The sequence below is a fragment of the Pan paniscus genome, chromosome 9 (assembly GCF_029289425.2).
Source record: "Pan paniscus chromosome 9, NHGRI_mPanPan1-v2.0_pri, whole genome shotgun sequence".
NCBI classification, from domain to species: Eukaryota; Metazoa; Chordata; class Mammalia; order Primates; family Hominidae; genus Pan; species Pan paniscus.
This window is the reverse complement of record NC_073258.2, coordinates 88,055,648-88,081,551: the sequence shown is the minus strand read 5'-3', so window position 1 is coordinate 88,081,551 and position 25,904 is coordinate 88,055,648. Positions and strand designations below refer to the sequence as shown.

The window sequence follows — 25,904 nt, the reverse complement described above, 5'->3', positions numbered from 1 at the left end:
ATGGGATGCACTGTTTTTTAACCCCTGAGCTTTCCCTCTTGATACTGTCCTTTAACTCTCTTCTTGAAACCACCTTCCTGAAAAAAGAGGTATAAATGTGTAAAATCTTATTCATCCTCCCCTCTCATTCACTCACTCCCTAACCCACTATAACCTGACTTCAATCCCACCCATTAGGCTAAAACCACTACAGTGAAAATCACTAAACCAGACTTTTATCAAATTCCTTCAACTCTTCAACCTACCTTAACAATCTTTCCCATGGACTTCAATCCTCTAAAATTCAAAGGTATATAGAAATTTGTACAATTTCCTATTTGAAATTAATGACATCTCTTTATCATTAAATACAAATCTTCTCTGTTCTGACCTGCCACATCCCTACTGAACCATCTAAAACAATACTTGCCATTATATAGCAAACTCACTATCTTAGTCCATTTGTGTTACTAAAAAGGAATACCTGAGATTGGGTGATTTATTTTTTTAAAAAGGGATTCATTTGGCTCATGGTTCTGCAGCCTGTACAAGACACATGGGGCTAGCATATGCATATGGTAAGGGCCTCAAGCTGCTTCTCTTCATGACAGAAGGCAAAGGGGAGCCGGCATGTGAAGACATCACATGGGGAGACAGGAAGGGGCAAGGAGGTGCCAGGCTCTTTCTAACAACCAGCTCTCATGGGAACTAACAGAATAGAAACTCACTCATTACCACAAGGAAGGCACCAAGTCATTGATAAGGAATCCGCCCCCATGACCCAAACACCTCCCATTAGGTGGGCCTCCAACACTGGTGATCAAATTTCAACATGAGATTTGGAGGGTCAAATATCCAAACTACAGCACTTACCTACTGAGAACACAAGAGTCAATTAAAAATAAAAATGATGTGCAAACAAAATGGTAAAAATTACATTTGGCCATACACATATGTATAAAGTTAAATTTATTTGCTAATTCAAAGTGTTTAAGTTACTTGCTGCTGAACTCACCTAATATTATATGCAAAATTCTTTTGGTATGTTTCTACAAAGAAACATTTTCTATATATCTAAAATCTTTGTTTCTTAAATAAAGCCTGTGTCTTCTAATACATTCAACCACATCTAGCTATACAACCAGAGTAGACAAATTTAAGTTTAGTGGGTGGTTGGTGTAGCGGAGGTACAGCCTTACCCATGTGGAAATAATTGCTTTCTTGACCTAAAGCTCTTCCCATTAGAATCAAAACAAATTGATATGATCTTAAGAACCCTTCTAATTTTTGAAAAATAAAACCTAATTGTTCCATACTTAAACAGACGTTGTTTGTTTTGTTTAAGGACAAAATTATGACACATTTATTTTTGTATTTAAATCAAAAGCAGAGTGACTATTATGAAGAAAATAAGGGAATTTCAAAAGATAATCATCTCAGTGTAGAAAGGCACACACAGAGTTGGTACAGACAAGGCCAACAAACTTAAACATTGTGATCTGATATTTTTAAAATCTTGGTTTGACCTTTGGCCTTCTTGGTCTACACCAAACTTTTCAAAATAAACTGTTTGTTCATCAGAAGTATGCAATAATGCATATAACACGGTAAGCTATTTAAAGCAGATTTAGTGACAAGGATAAAATATTCCAGAAAGAATAAAATACAAGTTCTGAAGCTTAATGCTTTATGATGTGATTCTGGCATGAAGTATAAATTTTCTAAGAACCTGCCAAAATATAATATGTTGTTTTGATTCATGGAATTGGAGAACTGAAATAAATATCAAGATATTATTATACTTAGTCCAGTCTTCTTCCTCTCATGGTTCAGTATCTATACCATCCAGACTTATGGCTATTAAAAGATACATTTCTTCTACATAAGCAAGATATTAATAGTAACTCCACAACCTTCTTGAAGCCTTTTTTAATGCTTTATCACCCTGAAAGTGATGACCAGTGGCTTCAGTTATCTCAAACTTTCTGTTCTGTGTTCAAAACTAATTTCTTCCCACCACATTAGAGATAGGATTGGGATGTCTCTGTATATACAGTATATCTGAACATAATGTCATTGATAGGTTCTTGACAACTGCTATTTTAAGTGAAACAATGTATGACAAACAAAACTATGTTTCCCCTCATCAATGTTATAACAAAAGGGCATTGAACAAAGGGACATGATTGGAGGACCTGCTGTAAGGCATTTCACTTAAAGTCACAGTTTCCAAGGAGCTATCGATGACATGACATGAGGACTTACTGTACCTTGCTTATAATAAATACTCCCTAGGCCATATCATATCTCTTTCCTTTTTCTCAAGATTCTTTTCCATACTTATTTCCTCTCTTCTTCTCTAGATGCTATCCATTCTCACCACATGCTTTTTAACACTGCTATATTTGAATTGCTGCTTAAAAAGGAAAAATCATTCTAACTCTTCTAGGCTATATTCTAATAGATTATGTACAGCTTACTAAGTATCCAATTTGAAAACCAACAACAGAAGAATAAAAGAATAGACTTGAAAAAGTTATCAGGAACATTCTAGAGTGGTCAGAATTCTTTTTTTTCCTACGTGATATGGGGATATGGGCAGAAATGAATCATGTTAATAGAAAGTACATTTCAATGGCAATAGACATGTGTAAGGTATCTTAATATTTTCTTCCCATTAAAATATGATAGATAAATCAGAGCTCTGTTTTATTGCAAAAGTGATAATCCAATTTTCTTTGACAGGATCAACTAAGCCTTAGTCTGCATTTCTGGAAGGCCAGTGTCTCATCAATCTCAGTGGGACTTCTGCTCAACTAAGACTTGCAATTATCAAAACTAAGTTTTCACCATGTTATAACTTTACCCTGTTTGGCTAATAGGATTCTTATGTTTGTTTGTACAAGTCAGTTTTTTCTATTATTGCACTTCCCTTGTTATATTTACTTTATGCAAAGAAACAAAAACATGATCAGCAGAATTTGGTTGAGTAGTACACATCAAGTTTGTGATTAAACATGTTTTGTATATTACTGAGATACTGGCACTAGACAGCAGAGGGCACTGGCAACAAATGCCAACCCAAATATCATGACTCACACAGGAAGGAAATAATCACTCAGAAGTGCCAATAACACTGCTATTAGTATAGCTGTGGATCAAAATATCAAAACTCTGTCTTTTATTATCAACTACCAGTTCACACACTGTTATAAATAAACATAAGATCTCCATTTACTCACCCCAATATAGAAAATAATACAACATACGTAATAAAATAAAAATAAGATTTAGAACAGGCTAATTCTAATAGGCTTATTTTGTGGCAGACATGTGGCAGACATTGTGCTAGCTGCCTTATAGATATTATCTAATTTATTTCTCACAAAGCAATGCATGAGCTTGCTGCTGTTCTGTTTACAGAAGACAACACTGGCAGGGTCCTAAGTAGCAGGTTATGACTCAGCCACGAGACTATAAAACTTTTTGAAAGCTGAAACCATTTTGGTTTAGTTTACAATTAAAACCCAGTATCTACTAATCTACCTCATAATAATTATTAAGGGGAACAAAGAAAAAAGAAGGAACACTAGATCTGATTCCAGTGCCACGCATCACATTTGCCTTTAGGATGCTATCAATGAATATTTGTTTATTTGATTAGATTTTACAAGCCACCAGTTCCTGGCATTCTACTAGGCATCAGTCTCAGAGATTTCACTACTTGAACTACTTGAACTAATACTTTGCTTATTAAAGACTTACATTTTTTCCTGAGGTAGTGCTAGAATGGAAGTAGTAAAGACAAAAATAATAACAAAAATATATAAGAAAAAATAGATGCAACATTAAAAATATATATTTGAGAGTTTACTTCTAGGTTTCCTTGTATAAAGAATTCACATTCAACAATAAGAAAATGCTTGGTTTCTTTAAATATAATATTAAAATTAAGTACAATAATTTTAGTAATGTTGGAAATACATCTTAATATCTGAATAATCAAGTATCTGTGCATAAGAAATATCAAATATGTAAATTGTATTCTTTAAATATTATTTAATTATTTAATTCATGAATATTCTTCATGAAAAAATTTAATGTCAAAAATAATTATCACTGTATTATAAATATCATGATTTTAAAATAACATCAATATTTATAAGTATCCACACAAATCCATAAAGATATACTTATCTTAAATGAAAGCTGATTGAATTAAAGTAGTATTTGCCACTTGAGTTCTGTCTCAATAAATCTTTTACTTATTCATCGGACATATATTGAGATCCTTATTTTGTGCCAGCCAGGTGTTAAACTTTAAGAAATAGAAATCCCTAACAAGGAGTCCCTACTCTCACTCTAGCAATCAGTCTAAAATTAAATATTCTATATTACTTATGTACACCATGCTCCTGGAAGGTTTAAAAAAATCCATTCTAATAAATCATTCAGAATACCTAATACCGTGTCGTAATACAAAACAAAAGTAGGTAAAAAAAAAAAAAACCTACTTTTCCTTCTTGCTAAAACAGCAACAAACCTTAATACTCTGTTCTACTTTACATACAAAAATCTTTAAATATACTTTAAATTTTTCTATTTCTTAACCTGTGTTGTCTCATACAGAGTGTACCTTCCCTGAGTTCAAAGAAGAAAGAATTTAAAAATACTTCTAAAACAGTGGTTTACAACAGTAGCTAAGTATTAAAATCAGTGGACATTTTAAAAAATATAGATACTGGAGCCCCAAACTGGACCTCATAGACAAAGTCTTTGGTGATGGAGCCCAGGTACCCATAGTTTTGAAGAGCTCGATGGGCAATTCTCAAGCTCGGTGAAAGTTTATAACCACAACTTTAAAGGCTTAATTAAGCACAGGGGTTCCCAACCCCTGGGAGATGTACAGGTACTGGTCCCTGGCTTGTTAGGAACCAGGCCGCACAACAGGAGGTGAGCAGCAAGCAAGCGAGCATTACTGCCTGAGCTTGGCCTCCTGTCAGATCAGCTGTGGCAGCAGATTCTCATAAGAGCGTGAACCCTATTTTGAACTGCACATGGGAGGGATCTAGGTTGTGTGCCCCCTTTGATAATCTAATGATGATGTGAGGTAGAACAGTTTCATCCCAAAACCAAGCCCCCCGTGGAAAAATTGTCTTCAACGAAGCCAGTCCCTCGTGCCAAAAAGGTTGGACACCACTACCTAGGCACAAAGGGTATACAAAGCTGCCTGTAAGCAGAAAATGTTAAAGCCATATAGGACCTTAAAGATCATCTAATCAGCTCATTTTCTGAAGTATAAAGCTGAAGTTGTGAGGAGTTCAGTAAACTGTCCAAGGTCTCAGCTAGTAAAGTCTACTGACATGCAGACTAATATTTTTTCATTATTTCTCTTAGCTGATAATTTTGTCATGAGGTTATCTATGAATCCCTGCTTAACATATATGTTTGCAGTACTGGCTTAGCATAGGACACTGGCTACTCCAGTTGGGAGACAGAATACTAATTCTTGATTCTACCACAAGCTTATCAATACCCTAAGCACTCATATCACAAATTCTCAGGGAAATGTGATTAAAACAACAACAAAAAAAAAAACACTACACTGTCTTGAACCTGAAATACCTCTTTTGGAAAAACAGTGATAAGAGTACCAAAAATGGAAAGTTGTTTTGATGTATGAATGAGCTGGATAATTATAACGCTCCTAGGGCATATAAAGGCACTCAACAAATGTTACTTCCCTTCAACATGACACCACCCACCCTGCTTTCCTTTTAGATTCTGCAATTAAAGTTACCTGTCCCTAGTACCTCACTTTAATCTTCAACTATGCCCCTTTTCATATTGTTTCTCCTAACTGGCAAAGCCTTTTGGCCTCTTCTCCTTGCTTAATGCTCATTAGTTTCTTCAAAGCTCAGTTTGAAGATGTACCTCCTTTGCTCTCTGGCCAGGGCATCTCTGAAAGAAAGCCAGCAGCCCCAGGCAGGGGCTTATAGATAGAACTCCCATCTGCCTGGGACAGAAAACCTGGGGAAGAGGAGGCTGTGGGCCCAGCTTCCACAAACTTAAACGTTCCTGCCTGCCAGCTCTGAAGAGAGCAGCAGATCTCCCAGCACAGCGCTGGAGCTCTGCTAAGGGACAAAGTGCCTCCTCAAGTGAGTCCTTGACCCCCATGCCTCCTGACTGGAAGACGCCTCCCAGCACGGGTCAACAGACACCTCATACAGGAGACCTCCAGCTGGCATCTGGTGGATGCCACTCTAGGACAAAGCTTCCAGAGGAAGGAACACGCAGCAATCTTTGCTGTTCTGCAGCCTCAACTGGTGAATACCCAGGCAAACAGGGTCCGGAGTAGACTTCCAGCAAACTCCAACAGACCTGCAGCATAGGGGCCTGACTGTTAGAAAGAAAATTTAACAAACAGAAAGGAGTAACAACAACATCAACAAAAAGGATGTCCACACAGAAACCCCATCAGAAGGTCACCAACATCAAAGAACAAAGGTACCAATAAATTCACAAAGATAAGGAAAAACCAGTGCAAAAAGGCTGAAAATTCCAAAAACCAGAATGCCTCTTCTCCTCCAAAGGATCACAACTCCTGGCCAGGAAGGAAACAAAACTGGACAGAGAATAAGTTTGAGGAATGACAGAAATAGGCTTCAGAAGGTGGGTAATAACAAACTCCTCTGAGGTAAAGAAGCATGTTCTAACCCAATGCAAGGAAGCTAAGAACCATGAAAAAAGGTTAGAGGAATTGCTAACTAGAATAACCAGTTTAGAGAAGAAAATAAATGACCTGATGGAGCTGAAAAACACAGCATGAGAACTTTGTGAAGCATACACATATCAATAGCCGAACTGATCAAGTGGAAAAAGGATATCAGAGACTGAAGATCAACTTAATAAAATAAAGTGTGAAGACAAGATTAGAAAAAAAAGACTAAAAAGGAATGAAGGAAGCCTCCAAGAAATATGGGACTATATGAAAAGACCAAACCTATGTTTGATTGGTGTACCTGAAAATGATGGGGAGAATGGAACCAAGTTTGAAAACACTCTTCAGGTTATTACCCAGAAGAACTTCCCAACTTAGCAAGACAGGCCAACATTCAAATTCAAGCAATACAGAGAACACCACAAAGATACTCCTCGAGAAGAGCAACCCCAAGACGCATAATTGTCAGATTCACCAAGGTTAAAATGAAGGAAAATATGTTAAGGGCAGCCAGAGAGAAAGGTCAGGTTACCCACAAAGGGAAGTCCATCAGACTAACAGCGGGTATCTCTACAGAAACCCTACAAGAGAGTGAGGGCCAATATTCAACATTCTTAAAGAAAAGATTTTCAACCCAGAATTTTATATCCAACCAAACTAAGCTTCATAAGCGAAAAAGAAATAAAATCCTTTACAGACAAGCAAATGCTAAGAGATTTTGTCACCACCAGGCCTGCCTCACAAGAGCTCCTGAAGGAAGCACTAAATATCGAAAGGAAAAACCAGTATCAGCCACTGCAAAAACATACCAAATTATAAAGACTATCGACACTATGAAGAAACTGCATCAACTAATGGGCAAAATAACCAGCTAGCACCATAATGACAGGATCAAATTCACACATAACAATATTAACCTTAAATGTAAATGGGCTAAATGCCCCAATTGAAAGACACAGACTGGCAAATTAGATAAAGAGTCAAGACCCATCAGTGTGCTGTGTTCAGGAGTCCCATCTCATGTGCAAAGACACACATAGGCTCAAAATAAAGGGATGGAGGAAGAATTTACCAAGTAAATGGAAAGCAAAAAAAAGCAAGGTTGCAATCCTAGTCTCTGATAAAACAGACTTTAAACCAACAAAGATCAAAAGAGACAAAGAAGGGCATTACATAATAGCAAAGGGATCAGTGCAACAAGATGAGTTAACTATCCTAAATATATATGCACCCAATACAGGAGCACCCGGATTCATAAAGCAAGTCCTTAGAGACCTACAAAGAGACTTAGACTCCCACACAATAATAGTGGGAGAGTTTAACACCTCATTGTCCATATTAGATCAACGAGACAGAAAATTAACAAGGATATCCAGGACTTGAACTCAGCTCTGGACCAAGTGACTTAATAGACATCTACAGAAATCTCCAACCCAAATCAACAGAACATACATTCTTCTCAGCACCACATAGAACTTATTCTAAAACTGACCACATAATTAGAAGTAAAACACTCCTCAGCAAATGCAAAAGAATGGAAATCATAACAAACAGTCTCTGAGACCACAATGCAATCAAATGAGAACTCAGGATTAAGAAACTCCCTTAAAACCACACAACTAAGTGGAAACTGAACAACCTGCTCCTGTATGACTACTCGGTAAATAATGAAAGTAAGGCAGAAATAAATAAGTTCTTTGAAACCAATGAGAACAAAGACACAACGTACCAGAATCTCTGGGACACAGCTAAAGGAGACTTTCGAGGGAAATTTATAGCACCAAATGCCCACAGAAGCATGTGGGAAAGATCTAAAATCAACACCCTAATATCACAATTAAAAGAACTAGAAAAGCAAAAGCTAACAAATTCAAAAGCAAGTAGAAGACAAGAAATAACTAAGATCAGAGCAGAACTGAAGGAGATAGAGATACAAAAAACCCTTTGAAAAATCAATGAATCCAGGAGCTGGTTTTTTGACAAGATTAACAAAATAGACCAGAGTCAGACTAATAAAGAACGAAAGAGACAAGAATAAAATAGACACAATAAAAAAATGATAAAAGAGATATCACCATTGATCCCACAGAAATACAAACTACCATCAGAGAATACTAGAAACACCTCTATGCAAATAAACTAGAAAATCTAGAAGAAATGGATAAATTCCTGGACACATACACCCTCCCAAGACTAAACCTGGAAGAAGGTGAATCCCTGACTAGACCAATAACAAGTTCTGAAATTGAGGCAGTAATTAATAGCCTGCCACCCAAAAAAAGCCCAGGACCTGACAGATTCACACCTGAATTCTACCAGAGGTACAAAGAGGAGCTGGTACCATTCCTTCCGAAACTATTCTGATGAATACAAAAAGAGGTACTCCTCCTCAACTCATTGTATGAGGCCAGCATCATCCTGATACCAAAACGTGGCAGAGACACAACAAAAAAAAGGAAATTTCAGGCCAATATCCCTGATGAACATCGATGCGAAAATCCTCAATAAAATACTGGCAGACCAAATCCAGCAGCACATCAAAAAGCTTATCTGCCATGATCAAGTCAGCTTCATCCCTGGGATGCAAGGCTGGTTCAACATACACAAATCAATAAACGTAATCCATCACATAAACAGAACCAATGGCAAAAACCACATGATTATCTCAACAGATGCAGAAAAGGCCTTTGATAAAACTCAACACCCCTTCATGCTAAAAGCACTCAAGAAACTAGGTATTGATGGATCATATCTCAAAATAATAAGAGCTATTTATGACAAACTCACAGACAATATCATACTAACTGGGTAAAAGCTGGAAGCATTCTCTTTGAAAATGGGCGCAAGACAAAGATGCCCTCTCTCTCACCACTCCTATTCAACATAGTATTAGAAGTTCTGGCCAGGGCAATCCGGCAAGAGAAAGAAATAAAGCGTAGTCAAATAGGAAGAGAGGAAGTCAAATTATCTCTGTTTGCAGATGACATAATTGTATATTTAGAAAACCCCATCGTCTCAGCCCAAAATCTCCTTAAGCTGACAGGCAACTTAGCAAAGTCTCAGGATACAAAATCAATGTGCAAAAATCACAAGCATTCCTACACATTGATAATAGACAAAGAGAACGCCAAATCTTGAGCAAATGCCCATTCACAATTGCTACAAAGAGAATAAAACACCTAGGAATACAACTTACAAGAGATATGAAGGACCTCTTCAAGGAGATCTACAAACCACTGCTCAAGGAAATAAGAGATGACACAAATGAATGGAAAAAATATTCCATGCTCATGGATAGGAAGAAGTAATATTGTGAAAATGGCCATATTGCCCAAAGTAATTTACAGATTCAATGCTATCCCCATCAAGCTACCATTGACTTTCTTCACAGAATTAGAAAAAACTACTTTAAATTTCATATGGAACCAAAAAATAGCCCATATAGCCAAGACAATCCTAAGCAAAAAGAACAAAACTGGAGGCATCACACTACCTTACTTCAAACTATACTACAAGGCCACAGTAATCAAAACAGCAAGGTACTGGTATCGAAACAGATATACAGGCCAATGCAACAGAACAGAGGCCTCAGAAATAACGCCACACATCTACAACTATCTGATCTTTGACTAACCTGACAAAAGCAAGCAATGGGAAAAGGATTCCCTATTTAATAAATGGTGTTGGGAAAACTGGCTAGCCATATGCAGAAAACTGAAACTGGACCCCTTCCTTACACCTTAAACAAAAATTAACTCGAGATGGATTAAAGACTTAAACGTAAGACCTAAAACCATAAAAACCCTAGAAGAAAACCTAAGCAATACCATTCAGGACATAGCCATGGGCAAAGACTTCATGGCTAAACCACCAAAAGCAATGGCAACAAAAGCCAAAACTGAAAATAGCATCAAATTAAACTAAAGAGTTTCTGCACAGCAAAAGAAACTATTATCAGAGCAAACAGGCAACCTACAGAATGGGAGAAAATTTCTACAATCTATCCATCTAACAAGGGGCTGATACTTAAACAAATTTACAAGAAAAAAACAAACAGCCCCATCAAAAAGTGGCCAAAGGACATGAACAGACACTTCTCAAAAGAAGACATTTATAAGGCCAACAAACATGAAAAAAAGCTCATCATCACTGGTCATTAGAGAAATGCAAATCAAAACCACAATAAGATACCATCTTATGCCAGTTAGAGTGGCGATCATTAAAAAGTCAGGAAACAACAGATGCTGGAGAGGATGTGGAGAAATAGGAATGCTTTTACACTTTGGTAGAAGTGTAAATTAGTTCAACCATTGTGGAAGTCAGTGTGGCGATTCCTCAAGGATCTAGAACCAGAAATACCATTTGACCCAGCAATCCCATTAATGGGCATATACATGAAGGATTATAAATCACTCTACTATAAAGACACATGTACACGTATGTTAATTGCAGCACTGTTCACAATAGCAAAGACTTGGAAACAACCCAAATGCCCATAAGTGATAGACTGGATAAAGAAAATGTGGCACATATACACCATGGAATACTATGCAGCCATAAAAAGGGATGAGTTCATGTCCTTTGCAGGGACATAGATGAAGCTGGAAACCATCATTCTCAGCAAACTAACACAGGAACAGAAAACCAAACACCAAATGTTCTCACTCATAAATGGGAGTTGAACAATGAGAACACATGGACCCAGGGAGGGAAACATCAAACACTGGGGCCTGTCGCGCGTTGGAGGGCTAGGGGAGGGATAGCATTAGAAGAAATAACTAATGTAGATGACGGGTTGATGAGTGCATCAAACTACCATGGCACGTGTATACCTATGTAACAAAGCTGCATGTTCTGCACATGTATCCCAGAACTTAAAGTATGATAAAAAAAAATTATTTAATAAACTCTCCAAAAAAAAAAAAAAGATATACCTCCTTTAAGACATCTTCTGAATTAATTGAACCCCACTTTAATTAGTCATTTATTTCTTTATTATTTAAATTACCTGAGCTTTTAACCCATATACTTGCTTATTCTTTTGAAGTTTAGTAACTGCAATTACTACCTAATTGTTGTGCATGTTTTTTATTTTCTTTCATAATTAGAACATGAGCTATTAATAGGCTAGATTATAAGCTCCCCAAGGCTAGAGATACCAGCCAGTTTTATTCATTGATGCATCACAGGCATCTAAAACAATGTCAGGAATATAGAACTGTTCAATAAATTCTTGCTGAATTAACAGGCAGGTATATTTCTCTTTCCATTCATGAATCTCTCTAAAACTCCAAATATAATGCTAAACACAAATATACGAAAATTTTAAATGCCTGAGTAAATGAAAATAGATATGACTGGTATTTTAAAAATTTTTTAAATTCAAACAATAGAGCCACAATAGACAAATCAACTCACTGGCTACAGAAGTCACTTAGCTTGTTCATTACATATTCTCAGTGACTCTCTGTCACTGCTGTAAGAAAGATATATGGTATCAGCTGATAAAAAGAAAATAAATGATTTAATTAAGAAGCAGGGTTTGAAATCCTGCCTTCCTATGGTAAAGAATTGTTAAACTTTGTTCTCTTTCAAAAATTGAGATTAAGAAAAACCAAATGAAAAAACACCAATTTCTGCTTTAGTCTCAAGTTATATAAGAAAAGAGATAATTTTTAAAATACATAAATTTAAGAGAGTAACCGTATCTTCTAACAAAGTACTTGTTTCACCCTAAACACAAACACCCAGAAGGCAGAAGACAGGACTACATCTTTCTGTCAGAAATAGAAAAATATCACTTTTGAACCAAGCACATTCAATAACTACTGATTATTGAATCTGTAGTTCATTCATCAATTTTAATGATTATTTTAAAAGTTAGCCCCTCAAATAGGGAAACCCATTTAAAAAATTCAACCCAGGCCAGGCACAGTGGCTCACGCCTGTAATTCCAACACTTTGGGAGGCGGAAGAGGGCAGATCACGAGGTCAAGAGATGGAGACCATGCTGGCCAACATGGTGAAACCCCATCTCTACGAAAAAAAACAAAAATTAGCCAGGTGTGGTAGTGGATGCATGTGGTCCCAACTACTCGGGAGGCTGAGGCAGGAGAATCACTTGAACCTGGGAGGCCGAGGTTGCAGTGAGCCTAGACTGCACCACTGCACCCCAGTCTGGGCGAGAGAGTGAGACTCCATCTCAAAAACAAAATTCAACACAGAAAAATGATCTCCTTTCCAGCTTATGTGAGTCAATTAATGCACAAAGGTCCAACTACTCCTTATACAGGACTTTATAAAGAACATCACCATAGTTAAACATTTAATGAGGTAATAGATTTGTGAAGGGTATTTTTTTCCTATTCATTTTAAGCCATATATTATTCTGTGAACATGAAAAGATAATAGTAATAATTAGAATGCATAAAAGTCATTGCTGATTATCTTGGAAACTTTAACTGCAATGCTATTTTTCAACTGTCAAACTAATAATAATTACCTACAGCTAATAAAAATTAGGAAACTCTAGTCTAAGTAAGTGAATTACTGTACATTGAGGGCAATTATATTGCATAGTAGAATCAATGAACTTTGGAGACAAGCGTTCAAATCCTAGCTCTCCAATTTCCTAGCTATTTGACCACAGGCAAAATGTTTAACTTCTCTGAGCCTCAGTTCATCTATAAGATGACCAGTGTAATTTCTCCCTTGGAGAGTTAAGAGGAGGATTTTTAAAAGATAAAGTATGACTCCTCTGCTTAAGACCTCCTATAATACACTATAACCTATAAAGTAAGTTTCAAACACCTTCAAAGACTATCTTACTTTCAGAGAGCAGAAAATCTTCTCCCATTTCAAAATTTCTTCAAATATCTAAGCAGAAATGTCCAGTAAGTACACAAAATACAGCATTAAAGCCAGAACAGGGAGAAGGAAACACATGCAAAGTTTATTGTCATCATGTATCTGGATAAATTCACTGAAAGACTGATATTTTTGTAATTTGGATATACCAACTTTTTTTCTCTTACCTGATACACTTGTCATGAGGCTACCTATGAATCCCCGCTTAACAAATATTTTTGCAGTACTGGCCTAGCACATTTTTTTAAATGCCCTAGGACAAATAAATTAACCACTTGCCGCTCTCCTCCCTTAGCATATTATAAATTTTCCAATATTGATAAATACAACGATTTCAGGTTGTGTTTTAAATAATCCTTTAAATTATTAACCTTTTAGTTTACTCCTACTATCAAACAGATTATCTACCATTGTTCTTATACTAAAACACAGTTTAAATTTAGCACAATCCAAGTAGAATCTGGACACTGGTTAGTTCCAGACTCAACTTAAACTATTTCCACACTCTCCCAGACTTTTTCCTTTTTCCAATTATTGATAGAATTGTTTCCCCCACCAGAGAGTAAGCTCCTCTAAAGTCAGGAATCATAGCACCCATTTCCATAGCATTTAGCCCACCATCTCGGAAAATCTATGGCGTGTGTGTGTGTGTGTGTGTGTGTGTGTGTGTGTGTGTGTGTGTGCGCGTGTGTGTATTCAGTAGTATCTTTGTTTTGTTTTGTCTCCTCTACTTCCAAAAATCAAATCATTAAATTAAAACTAATTAGTGGCCTATCCTAACTACCATTTAATGAATGCATGCTACACATCACTCTATACTTTTTAAACCATAAAATATTATTTTATCAACCCTGACATACCACAGACAAATTTCCTGAGAACCAAAAAAGTCAGTGGGGAAAAAAAGAAATTTCCTAATTTTAGAGACATTAAAATGTGAAGAATAGCAGATGGAAACTATGAGGTGCCATTAATTAGAAGACACATTCCATTTTCAGAGCTCTTAAAATGTAAGAAATATATGTGCATCTTACACTTTTAACCTCATTATAGAAACTGAAGGTCAGAGAGTGCTTAAACACTTTGTCTGACACTAATACTTGTTAACCAGGTTGGCCACATGGAACAACACCTAATAATTAGTAGAAAAATGGATCAAAAGCCAGCTATTTTAACTATTTCCTCCCTATCAAGTAAAATAAGTATATATCCAATGCGTTGATATGCTCAGGTGATTACTTATACAGCTGTGCTGCATACATTTCCCTAACCATCCTATAAAAGAAGACAAGTTCAACAGTTCGTTGCCCACCCTATGAAAAAAATATATAGTAATTACTAAAATCTGAAATTCATTTTTAGACATCATAGGCAAATTATTACGTCTGACCTTATTGCTCTAAGTTTTCTTTTTTCAAAATGACACCACATACTTCAATGTTTGAGAATACAAAGGGATCAATTAAGTCTTTCTGTATAGACAAAATATACATTACAAATTATACCAAGGTTAGGCCGGGCGTGGTGGCTCACGCCTGTAATCCCAGCACTTTGGGAGGCCAAGACGGGCGGATCACGAGGTCAGGAGATCGAGACCATCCTGGCTAACATGGTGAAACCTCGTCTGCAGTAAAAAAATACAAAAAATTAGCCGGGCGTTGTGGCAGGCACCTGTAGTCCCAGCTACTTGGGAGGCTGAGGCAGGAGAATGGCATGTACCTGGGAGGCAGAGCTTGTAGTGAGCCAAGATCACGCCACTGCACTCCAGCCTGGGTGACAGAGTGAGACTCTGTCTCAAAAAAAAAAAAAAAAAAAAAATTATACCAAGGTGATTTGCCAATATATAATTAAATATTTAGAGTGTACATACTTTTCAAATGTTGGCACATTTCTGCCTAATGAGCAAATACATCAACCAACACATTTATAGTCATGAAGTAATACAATTCTATTTAACTCCTTAGATACTCGCTTCCACTATTAAATATTTAGGTTTCTGAATTATAAATATTACATTAAATAACATCAAACTTAATTCAAGAATAGGGAATTCTAAGGTCTAGGCATGGTGGCTCATGCCTGTAATGCCGGCACTTTGTGAGGTAAAGGCAGGATAATCGCTTGAGGCCAGGAGTTCAAGACCAGCCTAAGCAACATAGCAAGACCCCATCTCCTCAAAAATAGGGATTTCTGTATTTTATCCTTAAGTACTTGCCATTAGAATAGAAAAAGGAACATAACAATTTGGTGTTACATTCGACCTCAACCTAAATTTGTCTTAGTAAAGGAGAAAATAAAGAAAGAGCAGACAAAGTGGTAATCAAGCTGGTAATAATTTTAAAATGAAAATGTATGTGAGGTGATAGAAAAATCTTCTAAAGGATTGACAGGAGTATTTTAAAAAGTCAAAACTTAGCATCTGCAGACAAAATCCTCTCCAGCTTTTTTCTCCTTCTCCCTCACCCTCTTCCTTCCCTTCTCTCCACGTGTAGTAAATGTTCAACATTTCCGATTATTTTATCTTAAGAAATAAGTATCAGTTCTGTATAACACAAAATAGAAAGAAAGCAAAAGCTAAGGAATTCTTTTTTCATTACAAACATTTGTAGAAGTTACTAATAAAATGTCATTTTTTAAGAGTAAAGATATTTGATAACTAAAGGTAAAAAGACAGTAATTTGTTTTCAATCTAAGATCTGGTTCCAACATGACTATGAATTAAAACGGATTTGTTCATCAGGTACACTCAATATTACATACATCAGATATCTCTCTCTTAGACAAAGCATCATAGATTTCATCACATTTTATATTTTAAAATCGCAAACTATAAATTAACAACTAATAACTATATCAAAATTCTCATCTTACTTCTCCATTTCTTAATGTTGTGATGGTTCCTCTTGCTACACCCATTCTGAATAGTGTTTCTGTGGCCTGTAAATTAAAAAAAAAAAAAACAGCAAAAATATATAATCTACAATCTCTCCTCAATTGTATATCCCACACCCTAAATGTGAAAAACATTCAATACTATTATATATCCAGCAACTTCTAGAGAACAATCAATAAGTTGTATATGCCTATAGTCCTAGCTACTCAGGCAGGAGGATCACTTGAGTCCACGAGTTCAAGGCTACAGTGAGCTATGATTGAGCCACTGCCTCGATGACAGAGTGAGACCCTGTCTAAAAAAAAAAGAAAGAAAGAAAGAAAGAAAGAAAGAAAGAAAGAAAGAAAGAAAGAAAGAAAAGAAATGCAACGCAACTAGAGAACTATCTACAAGGCACAATAAGAGCTAGAAGTTATAAATTATACCCCAGAAATATCATTATCACAATCTTTTAAGAGCTCAAACTTAATTGTTTCAAATGGTTATTTTGATAATCTGGTATTCTTCCAGGACTATAGTTTCGAATTAGTTTGCTTAGACAAGTTTAAACCTTAGTTTAATGAACAAAAATTAAGTTCAAATGTACCATTTAAATTCAACTTGGAAGTTATCATTTATTCTGAATTTAGTTTCCATTTGAATTTAGTTCAAATCACTTATCTGCTACTAATATAGAGACAGGAGATAAAGTAATTTAGTAATGTCATATATTAGGTGACACACCAAAATAGTTATTGCTCACTATACACTAACAATGAACAATCAGAAAAGGAAATTAAGAAAACAATTCCATTTACAACAGCATAAAAAAAAACTCCTAGGGAAAAATAAAACAAGGAAGTGAAAGACTTGTAATCTGAAAACAACAAAACATTGCTGAAAGAAATTGAAGAAGACACAAATAAATAAAAAGACATCCTTTGCTCATGGTTTGGAATACTTATTATTAAGATGACAATACAACCCAAAGTGATCTACAGATTCAGTGCAATCCCTATTAAAATCCCAATGGCACATGTTGCAGAACTAGAAAAATCCATCCTGAAATTCATATAGAATGTTAAGGGATCCCAAAGAAACAAAACAAACTTGAAAAAAGAAGAAGAAAGTTGAAGGACTCACTTTCTGATTGAAAACTTACTACAAACCTACAGTAATCAAAAATATGTGGTAGTATCATAAAGATGGACATCTAAGACAATGGAATAGAACAGAGAACGCAAAAAGAAAACCTTGCATATATGATCAAATGATATTTGACCAGGGTAATAAGACTATTGAGTGGGCAAAGGACAATCTTTTCAAAAGTACTTAAAAAAACTGGAAATCCATGAAACTGTCCTCACAGGCTTAACAAGAATTTTGAATAGAAATATAGTTATAATTAAGCATAAATCAGCTGCACTTTGACCCACTTCCTTGTTAAGAAAAAGTCTAGAAACAGTACATACTTTCCATTTGAATCCCCATTGTTACTATAGATAGAATTTCTGACACTAAGGTTGTAAGACTTTTTTTAAGACAGATAGGGTCTCTGATGTTAGAATCATAAGGCTTTTGCTTATTCAAGATATGGAATACTTAAACAGATCCTGAATTCCAGTAAAACAGCTGACACCAATCAACTTAAAGATCCCCAAAGAGGAACCAAATCAGCATGAGAATACAGTTCCTTTGTCTCCCTGTCCCATGATCTCACCCTGCACTCTTGGACCAACCAACCAACCATCTCCAAACCCTGGCACACTCCAAAAGCCTTCAAAACTCTAGCCCCAAACTCCACAGGGAGATGGATTTGAGGTTTCCTCTCATCTCCTCAGTCAGTGGCCCTAAATTTAAACATCTGTCTCTGCTACAATCTGATGTCTTGGTGTACTGACTTGCTGCACACATTGGGCAATGGACCTCTTACAGTTACATCCACATATAAAAGAATGAAGTTAGACCTTTACCTCTACCATATACAAAAATCAACTCAAAATGGATCAAAGACATAAATTTAAGATCTCAATCTATAAAAATCTTAAAAGAAAACATAAGGGAAAAGCTTTCTGAAATTAGATTTAACAATGATTTCTTTAATATGACACCGAAAGCACAAACAACAAAACTAAAAACAGTCTGGGCATGGCGGCTCACGCCTGTAATCCCAACACTTTGAGAGGCCGAGGCGGGTGGATAACCTGAGTTCAGGAGTTCGAGACCAGCCTGGCCAACGTGGTGAAACCCCATCTCTACTAAAAACACAAACATTAGCCGGGCTTGGTAGCACATGCCTGTACTCCCAGCTACCCAGGAGGCTGAGGCAGGAGAATAACTTGAACTTGGGAGACGGAGGTTGCAGTGAGCCGAGATCGCACCACTGCACTCCAGCCTGGGCAACAAGAGTGAAACTCAGTCTCTAAATAAATAAAACTGGATTTCACCAAAAATTAAAAACTTTAGTGCATCAAAGGACTCTATCAACAAAATTAAAAAACAACTCATGAAACAGAAAACACCTGCAAATTGCATATCTGATGAGGAGTTAATATCCAGAGTATATTAGGAACTCCTGCTACTCAACAACAAAAACTAAACAACCCAATTAAAAACTGGGCAAAGGACTTGAAGAAATTTATCCAAAGAACATATACAAATAGCCAATAAGCACATGAAATGATGCTCCACATCACTAATCATTAGGGAAATGCAAATCAAAACCACAGTGAGATACCACTTCCCATCCATTAGAATGGCTATTATCAAAAAGACAGAAAATATCAAGTGTTGAGAAGGATGTGGAGAAATTGGAACCCTTGTGCACTGCTGATAGGAATGAAAAATGGCACAGCCACTGTGGAAAACAGTAAGGCAGTTACTTTAAAAATTACACATAGAATTATCATACAACCCAGCCACCCTGCTTCTGGGTATATATCCATAACTACCGAATGTAGGCTCTCAAAGAGATATCTGCATATGTTCACAGTAGTATTATTTACAACAGCCTAGATGTAGATGCAACCCAAGTGTCCATCAATGAATAAATGAATAAACAAAATATGATATATACATACAATGGAATATTATTCAGACTTAGAAAAGAATGAAATTCTGATATAGTATACAACATGGATGAGCACTGAAGATATTATGCTAAGTGAACTAAGCAAGAAGCAAAACAACAAATACTGAATGATTCACTTATATGAAGTATCTAGAGTAGTAAAATTCATTGAGACAGAAAGTAGAACAGTGGTTACTAGAGGCTGAGAGAGGAGAAATGGGGAGGCACTATATGATGGACATAGAGTTTCAGTTTAATGACAAAGTTCTGGAGATGGATAGTAGTAGTGAATGCACAACAATGTGAATTTACTTAATGCCAGTGAACTGTACACAGAAAAATGGCCAAAACAGTAAATTTAACATTGTATATATTTTACCACAATTAAAAAAAAAATAGTTATTCCTATTTCCAATGCTTCCCCATCTTACAATTGCTGAGGATTTAGACCCTAATAAAACATTCTTTAGGATTGTATCTAAAGAGTACTTAATGGAAAATCCACTGATACAGTGTAGAACATTGTAATATACAGAAAGAAAAGGATATTGATTGGTTAGTTTAGAATTTATCTAACAATTATTTCATAAGCACTGTAAAGGGCAAATTGAAGGAATTAGCGATAGAGTCAATTTGACAATGGCCTTATTTTTAAGGAGTTTACATCTAGGGGAAAGTGGAAGCAAATAACTACAGAAATAAATAAGTCATATGCATGTGAATATGTGCAATGAAAAAAGTTAAGCATAATAAGCATATGAATAACAATGAGGTAGAAGGGATATTTTAAATAGAGTAAATCAAGGGTGGCCTCTTTTAGGAGAAGATAATTTGAATGGAAACTAAGTGAAACCAGAAAGTGAATAGCCAGTATGGATATTACAACGATAATGACAGTAATACTTGCTGACACTAACTCGATACCTACTATTTGCCAAAACCCCCTCTACAAGATGTCAATATATCAACTAATTTGAAAATTGGAGGAAAGAAGGTTCTAGTCAAAAGACCACAGGAGCCTGTAGGTAGGATCATACTTGGCATGTTTGAGTACAAATAAGATGGCCAGTGGGGCTGAAGGAAAAAGACTTCACGAGATGGTTGAGAGTGCATGATGGTTGAGACAAGAATAGGGTGCATGTTCCTCTGTTCAATATGTGCTTTTATTTTTCTAGCCTGGCATAAAAGGAATGCATTTCTAACCTTTAATAATCAAAAATATGTAATTTGAAGGATGCTCTACTAAATATAAATTTTAAGAATTTATAAACTTAGAAACATCACGGAATTTTAAATTTAAAAACTAAACATACATCTAATAAAATCCAAGGGTACAAGAGGTGGAGAACTGGAGAAGGGGTAAGGAAACTGATATATGTGGGAGATGCATAAAAAAAGATGCCTAACAGACATTATGGAACCGGACCTCAGAGGATAGGTAAGACCTATCAATATCATTTGGTGTCATCAGTGTATAAAGAGTTGATTGTAACCAGAAAACTTGATGGGGCAAATCAAGAAAGTTAAACAGAAGAAAAGAATAATAGGAAATAACAACATATAAAATGAGGCAAAAGAAAAGGATACAGCAGGGAAGACTCAAAAGTAACATAAGGGCCGGATGCGGTGGCTCATGCCTGTAATCCCAGCACCTTGGGAGGCCGAGGCAGGTGGGGCGCCTGAGGTCAGGAGTATGAGACCAGCCTGACCGACATGGTGAAACCCGTCTCTACTAAAAATACAAAAAATTAGCCAGGCATGGTGGCACATGCCTGTAATCCCAGCTACTTGGAAGGCTGAGGCTGGAGAATTGCTTGAACCAGGAGGTGGAGGTAGCAGTGAGCCAAGATTGCACCATTGCACTCCAGCCTGGGCGTCAAGAGTGAAAATCCATCTCAAAATATAAAGTAACATGAGAATCAGAAGGCATTCCAGAAAAATAAAATCCTAGAAGTCAAGAGTAAATAATTTCTCAAGAGTAAAGAATTTCAAAATGAAGAAAAGCCATTACGTTAAATATACTACAGTGAACATATAGACTTAACGTTACTCCCTCCAGAAATACTACAAAAACGACAGAAGGAAATAAAAGAGTATAAACCACAAAGAAAAAAAGAACACAATAAGGGACAGACGGAACACAAAAAATATCAATGAAACTTTGGAGCATGAACAAGAGAGTAACTGACTTAAGAGTACAAAGGTAGCTACAATTTCACTCTCTGAAGAGTCAGAAGACATGCTAATTTGTTCAGCAGAACCTTAGGAATTAGAAGCATCAATAGAAAGGCACCAGAAAGCCAGAATGCAGGTAAGACTGAGAACTGGTGGACTTTTAGAACTGCAAAGCAGTCTAAAAAGGAGTTAGACTCCTCTCTTCTTGTCTACCCAGTTAGACACTGATCACCTCCCTCTCATACTAAGAGAAGATTCCCTAAAGGAAAAAAACCAGAGTTAGGATAATTAGGGCAGAAGTGAGACACTATACTAATAACGATGGGATATTAAGTCAAACCATACACAGCGAATGTTAGGCCACCATCCATCCCACCTCACCACCTACTATATCTCTTTCCATTGATCCAAAAGCAGTGGAACTCTGCTTATATCCCAACCACTTTCCCATTCTCGTGATAGGTAATAAGAGGATCCCTCTCTAGGAAAAAAAAAGCAGCCCAAGAAAAAAGACCTACAAGATGTTAACTTTTGGAAATTACACATTGAAATAGGTAAAGACCCACAAATAAAAACAGTGAGTTTCCATAAGCTTCAAAGTAACTTTTAAATAAAAGGCAAACAAGAATCAATAGGCATTTAAGGAATTCCTTTAACAGGAAAGACAGAGCAAAATAAACAGAAAAAAGAAATGTGGAAGAAATAAATTAAATGGAAGATCAAAAGAAATTTCTGAAAAGTACCCACAAAAACACATCCATTGCAACCATAAAACAAGAATAGGATGTTATAAGAAAAGGAACACTTTAGAGAACTGAAGGACTCTAAGAAATTATAACAGCAAAACTATAAATTTCAGTAAAAAAATTCCAAATAAAAGTTGAGAAAGTCTTCCAGGAATTCAAACGGAAAAACAAAGAAATAGAGTAGAGGACACAAAATTACACTAGGATATTTCTCAATACAAGGATATGAATTCCCAAAGTGAAAGGGCCTGCTAAGTACTCATAATCAGCACAGTGATTTTTTAGAGACCCACATTAAACCACATCCTGAAATTTCATTAAACAAAGAAACAGGAATCAAAACAACCCGGGACTACTCAACAGCAATACTTGCAACTAGAAGACAATAAAATAATGCCTTAAAATTTGGAAGGTAAGGAATTTCTCACATAGAAATCTGTATTAATCAAACTCTTAATTATGAAAATAATATAAAAATATTTCCAGATTTGCAAGATCTAAAGATCTAAAAATATCTACCTACGGCCACAAGCAGTAAAATACAGAGTAAATCCAAAAAGACAACTGGGATTCAACAAATTACAGAGGTAAACGGAAGTCTCAAGCAGTCAGACAAGACCGGAACAAGATAACAAACTTAAACAAATGATGTAGCGCCACAGAGGGAAAAATATAACTGAAAAATTACTAGGTGTTCTTGATAATATTGAAAGGAATCTTATGTCACAAAGTTAGGGAGTTAGTAATAGGCACAAAGAAACTAAGCAAATAAAAAGTGAGGCAATTATTAACTATGAAAAAAACATAAGGTAGCAAGAAAAGTTGTACAATGGCTCAGCTACGAGTAATTGTTACACAGTTTGAACAGAATATGTTAAACATTAAATACTATTTTAAACAAAATTTATGTATTACCATACTGTGAACATCCCTACACCACCACAGAGTGTAAAGAAAACCAAATTCCCATCTTCTGTAGTAGGAAGTCAGTAATGTGTAAACCAAAACAAGAATAGCAGTGTAGGCAAGTTAATTTAGATACAACGAAGCAACAAAGGAAATAAGGCAAAGACTGCAAGTGGTTGCCACTGCATTGTGGAATTCATGTGTTAGAAGCAGTAGAAAAGAATACTACTATTTTCTGTAACCTTTGCAGCATACCATTTCACTTTTTTCTTTTTTTTTTTTTTTTTTTTGAGACAGAGTTTCGCTCTTGTTGCCCAGGCTGGAGTGCAATGGTGCACTCGGCTCACTGCAACCTCCACCTCCCAGGTACAAGTGATTCTCCTGTCTCACCCTCCCAAGTAGCTCAAATTACAGGCATGTGCCACCATGCCCAGCTAATTTTTTTGTATTTAGTAGAGACAGGGTTTCACCATGTTAGTCAGGCTGGTCGCTAACTCTTGACCCTCAGGTGATCCACCCGCTTTTGCCTCCCAAAGTGCTGGGATTACAGGCGTGCACCACCGCGCCCGGCCACAATTTCACTTTTAAACAACACGTAAATATTTAATTACATTTTGAAAAAACTATTATAGAAGTAATCAACAGTGTCCGATAGGTCAAATACTTTACAATTTTAATAGAGCAGTGTAGATGAGAATATAGTTGAGGACTGAATGAGAAGATATAAATTGTATAAGTAAATGTGAAAAGTTTGACAATAAAGGTAAAGAATGAAATTGACTTGTGGCTAGAATGAGAATCATAGTTGAGAGAAAATTGGTAACAGGATATTTTTAGGAGAGAAGATATTTAAACACGTTTTTACTGGCTAAGTAGAAGTCAGTGTTCAGTAAGGTGGAAGAAATTACAGATACAAGAAGGAAAATGGCTATGACTGAGAAAGATTCCTGTTTAAGACAATATTAAGAACATACATAGCAATCTGTTGTCTGTGTTAAAAGGAAGCAGGTGCAAATATAACTAAACTCTCTTCCTCTCCCTTTCCCTGACCCTCTCCCACTGTGTAAATTTTCCCCTTTTCTCTTCCCCTTCCCTCTCCCTCTCTGAATTAGAAGAATAAACCTCTGAGAATGACGAAGACACTAGCTTAAGGACAGGAGTGAGAGTAGAGGAACACATAAGTAAACAGAACATAGAATTGCTAAGTAGTACTTAAGCCCAGCTAAAGTTGAAAAACACAGATCTTTGTTGTTGCAAATCCACACAGTTATGGCATTAGAAAAATAGAAAGATTCAGTTTAGAAATTGTCAAGACAAAGTTAAGCAAGGCTATAGACTTAATTAGTAAAATACAGCATGTAATTTATAAATAAGAGCTACATTTTTTCTAACTTTTTTTAAATGAGAAATAAGAATCTCTGGAACTTTTCTCCACAGGCATACACACACACACACACACACACACACACACACACACACAAAGGTATAGGGGGATTTGGTGCTAAGTTAGAAAATTTTTAAAATGTTTAAAGCAAACTTAAATTTTGTAAATTCAGCACAATATGAATATAACTCCAACCCACAATTCATTGAAAGATTTATAACAGGCCAATAATGCGCAGAAGGATTATTCACATACTCAAACAAAAATTATAAATTTACTATGATAGATTTTTATTAAAGCATGTATAACTAAATGTTGAAAGGTCTAGTCTTAGAAATTTTTATTAAGAAATAAATTTCTCACCCATTATGTTCTTGTATTTATTCTATTATTAATGATACATATATTAAACTACATCTTCAATCTTCCTGTTTCTTTTTTAATTCTATTTAATCTAGTGATACGATTTTTAACAGTCCTCCTGCAGGTCAGGCTACTTACTTTATATATTTGAGGAGCAAAAGGGGAAAGGCAGAGGCAGCAAGCACTTAAAATAAAATATGCAATAATTTCTCAAAACCAGATCAAAGTACATTCTTTCTCATGTCTCAAAACCCTAGGCAATCAGAGGATCAAATTCTTTTTCGGTACCTTCTCCAATAGAAGAAGAATACCAAATTCAATCCTTTGTTCCCAACTTATTTATTTCATCAGCTCTTCCCACCAACATTTTTAAGGATATCTCATTCTAATAGCATTCTGCCAATTCAGCTAAGCTTCCTTTGTTTCTACGGGAAAGCACTGAAGTGTACAACCTTCTTTTGACCTCTGCTAAAGAGATTGCTTTTCATTTCCTTGTACCTAAAGAACTACTAACAAGGGTCAAAAATAATGAATTCAGAGCTAATTCTCAGCATTTGTAAATTTACCTATAGCAAATTCTTGATTGAAATGTCTCTTTCTTTTGAGTTTTTATAACATCTAAGATGATTAATACTAAAAACATTCATTCTATGTCAGCGACAGGGGGAAATAACTGTCTACAATGTCTTTGTTTAAAAATAAGTTAACAGCTATGCGTCGTGGCTCACGCCTGTAATCCCAGCACTTTGGGAGACTGAAGCGGGCAGATCTAGAGGTCAGGAGTTCAAGACCAGCCTGGCCAACATAGTGAAACCCCATGT

The 25,904-nt window shown here is 36.0% G+C and overlaps 1 protein-coding gene across 6 annotated transcripts in view; it reads right to left on the bottom strand.

The window, feature by feature from the left end:
* Positions 1-25,904, bottom strand: part of TMEM135 (transmembrane protein 135) — a 273,828-nt gene that overhangs the window by 146,667 nt on the left and 101,257 nt on the right. For 4 of the 6 annotated variants that reach the window (XM_055093835.2, XM_003832983.5, XM_008958483.5 and 1 more), the window contains one exon: positions 16,439-16,504. The exons of the other annotated variants lie outside the window; for them this stretch is intronic. In XM_055093835.2, the coding sequence (XP_054949810.1) occupies positions 16,439-16,504 (66 nt within the window). The remainder of the gene's footprint in view (positions 1-16,438; positions 16,505-25,904) is intronic. 6 annotated transcript variants of the gene reach the window in all.